The sequence below is a fragment of the Mastomys coucha genome, unplaced genomic scaffold (genome assembly GCF_008632895.1).
Source record: "Mastomys coucha isolate ucsf_1 unplaced genomic scaffold, UCSF_Mcou_1 pScaffold15, whole genome shotgun sequence".
In the NCBI taxonomy this organism is placed as follows: domain Eukaryota; kingdom Metazoa; phylum Chordata; class Mammalia; order Rodentia; family Muridae; genus Mastomys; species Mastomys coucha.
The window spans coordinates 11,790,726-11,801,434 of NW_022196897.1; the positions used below are offsets into that span (position 1 = coordinate 11,790,726).

Sequence of the window (10,709 nt, forward strand, 5' to 3'; positions counted from 1 at the left end):
TCTTGCCAGCTCTGAAAATAAACTTCTTTGATGGGCTCTTTCTACTTTTATTCTTAGTTGATAAAGTATTTGGGTAAGGGCTTCTACCATGGAAATCTTTTTTCCTCTACAAACTGTGGCTCCAAAGGCCTCTGGTGCATGCCATTGCAGTGGATTCATGAAAAGCTATTGGCATTTATCCATCCTTTGAATGCAGCTAGTTTTAATTTTTTAGCAGCTTTTAAAATTCCCACTGTATTCTCTTTCCCCAAAGTATGGATGCTCTGATTTCACTCTTCCAAAGCAGTCTCACTTATCCTTGGATTTCTTATAAATGAACCTATATACTACATTCCCCCTGGGTCTGGCAATCTCAGGACAGTCTCAGAAGCATCTAGTCGAATATCAGTAATTTCCTTTTTCTAGATTGTACGAATATATTGTGTGCTTATCTATTCACTGGTTGATAGAAATTTGGGTTCTTCCTCTGCTTAGAATATTATGAAAGTTGATTCTAGGCCTTAAACATTTTTTTATACAAATCATTTTGCACAGCTCATTTTTTATTATCAAAATGAATATTTTTCTTTTTTTTAAATTTTCTTTATTTACATGTAAATTTCTCCATTCCCAGTTTCCCCTCCAAAAAACAAAGAAACAAACAAAAACAACCAAAACAAACCCCTGTTGCCTCCCACTTCCCCATGCCTGCCACCCTGCCCTCTCCCACTTTCTGGCCCTGGCTTTCCCCTACACTGGGGCACAGAACTTTCACAGGGCCGAGGTCCTCTCCTCCTATTGATGATTGAATTTGCAATCCTCTACTATACACATGCTGCCTGAGCAATCAGACCCCTCCATGTGCAGTCTTTGGTTGGTGGTTGAGACCCTGGGAGCTCTGAGGGTACTACTTAATTCATATTGTTGTTCGTCCTAAGGGGCTGCAAACCCCTCAGCTCCATTGGTCCTTTCTCCAACTCCTTCACTGGGGACCCTGTACTCAGTTCGATGGATGGCTGTGAGCCTCTACATCTGTGTTATTTTTCAAAACACTTACTGAAGTATTTGTGGTGGTTTATATTCTTTTTTATAATTTAACTTAATTTTTTAATTTACTCACTTTATATCCTGCTTACTCCTAGTCACCAATCCCATAATCCTTCCTCCCTTACCCCCTCTTCTTCTCTTATGAGAGGGCGGGGGCCACCCTGGTTATCCCCTCCACCCTGGCATATCAAGTCTCTGCAGGGTTAGGTGCATCCTCTCACATTGAGGCCAGAAAAGGCTGCCCAGCTAGAGGCAACATGTACAGGCAACAGCTTTTGGGGTAGCCCACCTTACAGTTGTTCAGGATCCTCATGAAGACTAAGCTGTACATAAGAGCATACCTAGGTCAAGCCTGTGTATTCTCTTTGGTTGATGGTTCAGTCTCTGAGAGCCCTGAGGGTCGAGGTTGGTTGACTATGTTCATCTTCCTATGGAGTTTCCATCCCCTTCCAGGCCTGCAATCCTTCCTGCTCTTCTTCCATAAGAGTCCCCATGATCAACCCACTGTTTTGCTGGGGGTGTCTGCATTTATCTGATTCAGCTGCTGGATGGAGCCTCTTAGAGGACAGCTATGCTAGACTCCTGTCTTCAAGCATAACAGAAGTATCATTAATAGTGTCAGGGACTGGTGCTTGCCCATGGGTCTCAAGTTGGGCTGGGTATTGGTTGACCAATTCCTCAGTCTCTGTTCTACCCACCCCTATCCCTGCATTTGTTGTAGAAAATATAAATTTTGGGTTGAAAATTTTATGGGTGGGTTGGTCTTTTTATAGCTTCACTGGGTTCCTTCCTGGCTACAGGAGGTGGCCTCTTCAGGTTCCATATCCCCAATGCACAGCACACTTTTAAATCACTCAAGAGTCCTTAGAGAAGAAAATATAAAAATTGGCAAGAAACACACACATTTTAAGATAACTCTTTATTTCTACAGAAGCATATATATAATCCTAATTATGATTATAATCTTAGTATGTCTATATAGAAAATTACAAGAAGATCCAGGAAGACATTAGCCAATCAGAAATCCCTGGGAAACATGTTGCAATGTCTAGGAAGGGGTTTCAATTTACTAGTTGTGGGGTTTTTAAAGGTTTAACACATACTCCTGGTAATTCTTAGGTTGTTTCAAGTGTGAGAAATGCAGTGAAATAAGTACATTTCATTATATAATCATATTTGGGTGATTATATAATTGTATTTGGGTGGCTAGAGGTACTGCATTTGGGTGAGTCATTGCCTGATACTGTGCAAAAGAAGGACAGCCTCGAGGATGAACATGAAGAAGCCTGGAGTTTGCCATGTGTTATGTAACAGTTTCTGCAAAGATTGAAATATTCCATCTGCCTGGAAGGCTACTTAAACAGAAAAGTAAACCATGCAGAATAGTTTTAGGAAATCTTAGCAAATTTACTAGGCCCCTCCCTGCCAGAATAAACAATAAAAACCTCAGAAGCACTGTGATGCAAAGAACACTAAGATAACTAAGACCAGACCAGCTTCCTGAAAGACCAGAATGCAGTGGAGCTGCCTGCAAGAGGTTTGGAGCAATGGAAGCTTCTGGAAAGGACACTCTCCAACCTGTTAAGCGGCCTGTACACAGTGTTGCATGCTCCAGGTTCCCTAGCTTTTGTACATTGTCACTAATGCTGGAGTAGGCTTTGGTAATGCAGCTGTCCTTGAGTCATTTCTGCTCCTGTAAGAAACCCCTCACCTGTATTCCTGTTAGTAAACTCAGTATAACTCATTGGTTCACCAAGTTGGACTTTGGTGTATCTGTACCTTGGTCTGTCATGGGATTCCTCCTTGGGGAAGTAGACCTGTGTGCTGTCTCTACAGTCATACACACCATGCTATCTTGAAATGACTAAGATAATGCCATACTATCCCAGCATAGTTTTGTGCCTGCCTGATCACTTCTCAGTCTTCCACCCACAATAGCCACATTCACCTTTGCAACACTTCTGGGACTGGCCATGATCTTTACCATGCTCTAGCCAACTGTGTAGTGTCTGTAAGATATTACTGAGCCTTGGAAAGAAAGCAGGTGTTACTAGGGAACTCCCAATGCTTCCTATTAGCATAAATGTAATTATGGTTGGGCACCAAGAGACTTTCCAGAGGTGTGAATGCACTCTTGGTCTGGCCATTAATAAAGGATTCAATTGGATTAACCAGCATGGTTGTCGTGAACTATCTCTTGTGGATTACTTCAATCTTCCTCAGGATCATTTTGCTTGTTTCTTATACTGTGTTTCATAATGACCCAACTTTAGGAGACAGATATTTAAAGTCCAAATATCAAGAATATCATTATTTCCAGTTATAATATTTAATGTCAATGCTGTCCTCAGCATTTCTTGTTGACTCCAAATTTCTTCCTGTCCTCACCCATAAAGTAAAAGGCAAGTGGCAATGATGCCACTTAAAAAATTATTCATGCAGTGGGGAGATGGGTTGATGGTTGAGAGCATGTACCTCTCTTGCAGAAGACCTGAGTTAGCTCCTTAGCACCCATTATTGGGCAGCTCACAATCTCCTGTAACTCCAAGCTCCTGGGAATTCAGCACCCTCATCTGGCCTCCATAAGTACCTGCATTCACACACACACACACATACACACACACACACACTTATAAATAATAAAATAAATTATTCAAATTCTAAAACCAGGCAAAAAGATCATCCTGGGCCGCTGTGTATCAGGCACTCCTAAGAGTAGTCTCACTGTCAGTGAGTCCAACTCTGCTTGTGCCCATGTCTACCTGGGTGTGTGGAAGCAAGATGCAAGGGCAAAAGAACTGAGCAAGAGAATGTATCTTACAGAGAAAGGACTAGGGCAAGATAGTAGTAGTGCTTTTAACCATAGATGCACATTATAATGGAAAGAACTTTAAAAGATTTATGGAAGTCTAGAATAATAAAAGGTAATGTTTTAATGATGTGCATCATTACTTATACACACTGATCCCAAAAAAGAATTGTTCAAGATGAGTTAATTGGCCTAACTTTATGATTTACCAGGCAGTATCCTCACTCTTCAAGGATAAACCATTGTACCTCAACATAGTTTAAATAGCTCTAATCATTTTAAAAACTGTTCATTCACTCAGGATTCTAATTCCTTTCCTAGTGTATCCAGACCCACACAGCAGTCAATTGCTGAAGAATCAAAGCTATTAGCTGTTGTAGCACATGTCATTATGAGGCCTCAGCTATTCAAATGCCAGGAGTTGACATTTCAAATGTGTGAAAACCTGGTATCAATTAGACCAATGGCTGGAAGTGAGGATGTCACCACTCACACACAGGGCATTCTAGGTTTTATATACTGTGGCATAGCACCCTATTCTCAAGCATGATGCCTTATGGGCTGGACCACTTCAGTCTTAGAGCACAGCCTTACACCACTCCAATCTCACCCACTTTGGAGTACACATTGTTTTGTTGCTTCTTCATCTATGAAATGAGATAGTGTCGGTCCTGCTCACCTTTCAGTATGAAAACACCACAGATCAAACAAATGATAACATATTTGAGGTTTGAAGTTTTAAGAGGAAGAGTTCTAATCAACCCTCCACCTCTATGCTGATTTTCAAGACTTTATATCTAAACTGAAGTTGATGTTGTAATATTCCCCCTTTTTTGATGTGAGGAAGATGGGTTTGCCAATATCGGAGGAGGCAACAAAATTGCCAGGGAAAGCCACTGACTCAAAGGTGGACATTCGACCTGCCCGCGTGTGGTAGAACAGAAATGGCTTCATTGGCTCTGGATGGTTGTACAAATCCAAAATCTTCCCTTCCTACATGTGAGAGAGAATATTCATGAGCAAAAATAGACACTATTTCTAATAGACAAAGTTATTTTCCCACAACCACTAAATATTCTCAAATTCAAGGAAGCCTCTCTTACAACAGGATAAGAAAGAGACATTTCAGGGGTGAGGAATTCAGCTCAGTGGTAGAAAATGCCTAGCAAGTGCAAGGCCCTAGGTTCAGTCTCCATTAACTCTCCCCGCCAAAAAAAAAAAAAAAGAAAGAAAAGAAATAAATAGAAAGGAAAGGAAGGAACAAAGGAAGGAAGGAGGGAAGGGAACAAAGGAAAGAAGGAAGGAAGGAGACAAGGAGGGAAGGAAGGAAAGAAGGCAGGCTTCAAGTCTCCCTGCTGATCATTGCCTCTTTTCTGGTTTTTCCCTTCACTACTAAACACCTTCTAAACTTACTCATTACTGACCTGACATTCCGTTCAGCAGAGATTCATTGACTGTCCAAAGAGTGAAAACTGCTTTCTTATCTATCTCCCAAACCTCTTCAGTCATCTTCACTTCCAGGTTCCAGCTCCCTCAGGAAGCTAAAGTGACTGGACCAGAACTTCTCCAAACTGTGCACTGACTGGGCACAAGTCAACGATACCTCTGCCTCCCTACCTGAGAAGGACTAGACAATGGCTTCTCTCCACTCACACACCCAAAGATTTCCTCTAGCCGTCCTTCCTGCTCTCGTAGGCACTGTGCATTTTTGTTTTCTTTGCTCAGTCATTCTTATCTGTATATTTGCTTTCATCTTAATAGGCCTGGCACTAAGTGACAGACAAATGCTAAGAAAAAAAAAATCATTGGTGATTATCCATTGTGTCAACACTATAAATGTGTTCACACCACCTAAGGCAGTTACAATGTCATGTAATGACGATATGGCCTTAGGAGACCACTGTATATGAAGTCCATTGTTTGTCAAAATGTTCTTTTGTGTCACATAAGTGTATTTTAATGATCCAAGCCCACTGTCAGTTCTTACTTTACAAAAACCCCTCGAGATGGCTGCCAAAATCTGCTGTCTGGTTTTTCTTTTTAAACTCACTCCATGTAAGCAACCTTTTCATCTCTAACACTTGTCTCATTAAGTTCCCCCAAAAGCCCATACATTACCAATGACCAATTTCTGAGGACAAAAGTCCTACAGAAGAGTGACTTAGCAAAGGCAGGGCAGACTTTGGAATGTAGTCACATTTACTCTGTCCATGAGTCTTGTTGCTGACACTTAAAACTATTTGCAGAGTCTACCCCCACCAACTCCATCATCATCGCAGAACCATCAAACCACACCCAGCTTACCATATAGCCTCCAGAGGACTTTTATTCTTAACCCCTGCAATGTCTGATCAACCTAATGTCAGATGATCCATTTCAGACCTAAGTTGTTTTGAGTCACTTTGTCCAAAGCATCCCAGGTTTCTCCTTTCACTTGGATGCAGTGGCCAAGTCCTGGAAAGTCTTTTTCTGACCTTAGTTCAGTGTCTTCACTGGTTCCCAGACTTACCCTCAGATGCTGACTAAATTCCCTACTTCCTGATCTCTTAGAATTACTCCTGGGCAATGACACCTAACACACATTTTACTGCCCGACTCCACATTGTTTCTGCCACTCCCAGGCTCTGCCCTGACTGGATCCACTTTTTACAGAACTTGTTTCATTTTACTTTGCTTTGTTTTTCCTATGACATATGATATCCTTTGCCATATCACAAATGTACTATTATATTTATCATTTGCATGTCTCTCCTCCTTCTAGAATCCAGGCTGTACAAGGTCAGAGCTCTTTACCATTTTGTTCAAAGATAGACCACATACTCACATGGTGCAATTAAGTTCTTACAATGAACTCTTCCTGAGTTAAACTGGACTGAGTTGAATAAAACTAATTAAAGTGAAGTTTATGGAGCAAGAAGAGATATATGTAGCACATTTCCTTACATACAAACAAAATTACATCTATTTATATAGATGTAATTATATATGTGTATATATATATGAATAATTATCTTGAGAAGTTTAGGAATTGGAACAACAAAGATTAACATTTCAGAAAAACTTAAGGAAGGGTCATTGAGCAGGTAAGACAAAAGAAAGAGCATAATTATAAACTGGGATGTTGTACCAAGAAATTCTCCTAGAATTAAAGGCCAATAAGCAATTAAATAATGGAAGAACAAAAAGTGTGGCAATTGCATAAGATAGTGTAAAATACTGAGGGGAGGCCTAAGACTTCCACTGACTGGTGAATAGGAAGTCTGAAATGAGAAATAAAGAAGAATTAGAGAAAGGTCAGCCGAATGTCCACAATGCTGTAGACATTTTAACATTTAAGAAAGACAAAAATTCTCAACTAGGAAAGTGAAGATAAAGTGTTTTACATGTCCATTTTTAAAATTTTACTTTAGGGGAGAAAAAGGTCATTTGGTTTATGATGCTAAGCTACAGTCCATCACTCTGAAGTCAAGGCAGGGACCTGAGGCATCTAGTTAGTCACACCACGTTTTAGAACATGCCTACTTGCTTGCTTGTTCTTGGCTAGATTTCTCCATTCTTCTACAGTTTAGCACTCCCTGCCTGGGAATAGTACTGTTCACAGTGGGCTTGGTCTTCCCATGTCAATTAATTTAACTAAGGCTTTCTTCTACAAGACATGCTTACATTTTAAAAGGAGCTAGAAATAAACATGCTTAGAAAATGAAGTTTCTTTGTTAATTGTAACACTTGATCTCCTGTCAAATCATATAAAGATACACAGACTGGAAAGGAATCCAAGAGAGGGGAAATGAAAAGGGTGGCAACTAGGTGGGGGAAGAAAAACGGCAGTGTGACATGAAAGAGAGAGGAGACGGTAAAGAGTTTTATATGAGGGTAAAGGAGGGAGCTGGGGTGTGGAGAACCTACTACAACATGCTTTGTTTAAAAAAATGCCACATAAAACCTACTGCTTTATATGCTAACTTAAAGATAAAAAGTATAAGATAAGAAACACAGGTTTTTTAGTTGTATTTTCCTGGGTCACTGACCTTTAGCAGCAAAGTGGGGTGTCCATTAATTTTCTTACAAAACAGGCATTTATCTGGATTCTGAATTCCCAAATAAATGGGAATCCCTTTGCCCTGTTCAAGAGACTCTGGGTACTTGCATGGGAGGATAGTCACGGTGGCTATAAAAATAAGAAGATAACAGTTTCCTTTTGAAGCCTGGAAGACAGAATGCTCTGATAGTTCTGATTTAGCAGAGCAACATTTGCCAGGTGAGGCCAGAAGACACTTGTAGAATGTAATCCCTGCTACCTAGACCAACCGAGTAGTCCTCCACCCAACTGCCTATCCATCCTGATAGGTAAGCACTAGCCTAGCTATTGGGGCAGGAACTACATTCTCATACCCATGATTGAACACCTGGTGGCAGTTGCTCCTATCCTAAGTGGCTCCTCTGAGCCACAGAAAGCTCTTGAACCATTAGCAAAGTTTGCCTAATGAGATGTTGAAACTTCCCTGTCTGTGTTGTCTTTTAATTCTTCATGGAATGTTAATTCTCTTTTAATTCTTTTAGGATACCTTGATATCATATAGAACATACATATATCCCCCTTCCAACGTGCAGATCAGCTGCTTTAGATCCATGGTACAAGTTCCTCATGCCTGAGAAGGCTCTTCCACCCATAGTGACTGCCTTATTTTGGTCTGAGACAACCCCTCTCCCTGACTTCTCTTCCTAGGCAGGTATAAAACTCTGCCCCTTTCGGGTGGCCCCCATTGAAAGTTAAGCTTGGTTTTGGCACATAATTAGACATTTTTTGGGTACAGAGTATTGATTTAATACATGTATGTGCCAAATGACAATGATAAAACCAGGATAATCAGTATATGCTTCAGGTCATATATTTAACATTAACCTGTGGTCAAACAACCCAGAAGCTCTCTTCTAACTACTATTAACCATGGCCATCCTGCTGCACAATAGGGTACTAATGCTTTCCCTTAACAAAGTCTGTGCGGCGTGCTGAGCAAAGCAATAACAGATGACCACTGACCTGGGGTTACAGTGTAGCTTCGTGGGACTGTCACAAGGGCCTGATCACGAAAGATCCACACCTGCTGGTCCATGTCAAAAACCTCCCCAAATTCAGGAGTTTCTCTTCCTGATTGAATGAAAACAAATAAACGTGAAGCTTAAGTTTCAGGAATAGGAGAAAGTGATACCTAAATCGAGATGCAATAAAGACTAGGGGTTTATAGGAGAGAGATTACCTAAATCCAGACCCATTCTGCAATGAAGACCAGTTGTTTATATCTCCAAACTGGCAGATTTTTTGATAACCTTTCAACCCAGACTTTCTTTGTAGTAAATCTATGGGAAACAAAGGCTACCCAGGGTGATTACTGATCTAAGGGACAAACCAGCAAACCAGAGTATAAAGCAGTTCCACAGTTCATGTGAACTGAGACCCAGCTGCTCTTGTTTGTGCTTGTTTGTGCTTGTTCTGTGAAGCCTGATGCTGCTAGTGATCTCCACCCTCCAGAAAATGAAGGCCTAGCAGCATGCGGCACTTTACTGAGTGCTAAGAGCCATACCTGAGACGGATATGGATGGAGGAAATGGGTGTTTAGAAAACATAGTTGAGGATACAAATAGCTCAGTTCTCTAGTGTCCCATCTCAACATCACTTCCACATATAATTTTTTTCATCATTGTTTTCCATCGTGAGCTTGTTCTGGTCCCTGAGGAAGAAGACAGCAGGAAGAAGATAAACCTCAGGAACATTTCCAAGACCTTCTAAGACCCTGGTTTCTCGGGGTTTCAATCAGTACAGATAGCTGAAATGCATAACCAGACTTGATACACTTGTCAGAAAAACTAAGCTACCTCCTAGGACAAAATCTTAAGGCATTGGAGATGGAAAAGCAGGTAGAATTCTCCTTAGAGAAATCCTAATAACATTATCTCCCTACAAGTTTCAAGACCATAAATAGCATTTGGCCTGTAACATTCTCCCAGCTCCCAATTCCCCCCAGAGACCCTTCCCCTTCACTGTCATCTCTTTCATCTGTCTAAGGCAAGGGAAGTCTTCATTTTGGGCTGTTCAGCCAGAATCCCAACAACTCAGAAGTGAAAGACAGAGGGTCACTCACAGAGCATTCACAGCAAGATGGATCTGTCCATTCACTGATCCCTCAATTACGGAAAGTTCCACACTCAGAGGGTTTTGTAGGTTCGGGCTATTCCTTGCAACACAGTTGTTATGGAAAATTCAGAAGACCAAATTCTAGCTTGGGCAGCTCCCAGGTGTAATGATGGGTTCTGACCCACTCTGGGTCCTTTATCTTGGTGAGTATCGGGAGGCTCCACCTCTCTTATGGGGTGTGGCAAATGTACAGCATGGAAGAAATCCAGTTCCTCCTGCCAGAACTTTGCTTCTGGGAAGTTCAGGTGAAGAAATCTCAGAGTCAGCATGAGTATGCCTTGTCTGAGCTCCATAAGAATTGTAGGGAGCCCAGACCCATAGGTCAGTCACCAGGAAACAGATCTAATGACAAACTGTAGGTTTCTCAAAAGGTAGAGATTATGGGATTTCCCTAGAGCTTAGCTGACCTGATCTGTCAGTTTGGTGTTAGACCACAAATTCTGGGAACAAAAATTATAGGGATGGCTTTTGGAAACTGGATGTCCAAAATTCTGCTCTGGCATCTTAATAGTCTCCCTTATCTATCTTACTTCCTTTCCACCTAGATCTCATTCTTTCCTTGGAGGAATATGATCTTGTGTTGCCCTAGGAGAAAGTGTAAAGATGAATCAAGAATCAGATTTGGTGCCTGTCACTTCTCTTGCATTCCTTCCATTATTCCATTAGTCAAAATGTCCTCTT

The 10,709-nt window shown here is 41.1% G+C and overlaps 1 protein-coding gene across 1 annotated transcript; it reads right to left on the bottom strand.

The window, feature by feature from the left end:
* Nucleotides 1–1,928: 1,928 nt before the first annotated feature.
* Il36g (interleukin 36 gamma) lies at nt 1,929–10,127 on the bottom strand. Its single transcript, XM_031369222.1, has 5 exons — nt 9,976–10,127; nt 9,418–9,564; nt 8,877–8,984; nt 7,864–8,003; nt 1,929–4,828 (listed from the first exon to the last, which is right to left on the bottom strand). Exons 2-5 carry the CDS (start codon nt 9,458–9,460, stop codon nt 4,619–4,621), a joined length of 501 nt encoding a protein of 166 aa, XP_031225082.1. The 5' UTR covers nt 9,461–9,564; nt 9,976–10,127; the 3' UTR covers nt 1,929–4,618.
* Between the last annotated feature and the right edge of the window lie 582 nt (nt 10,128–10,709).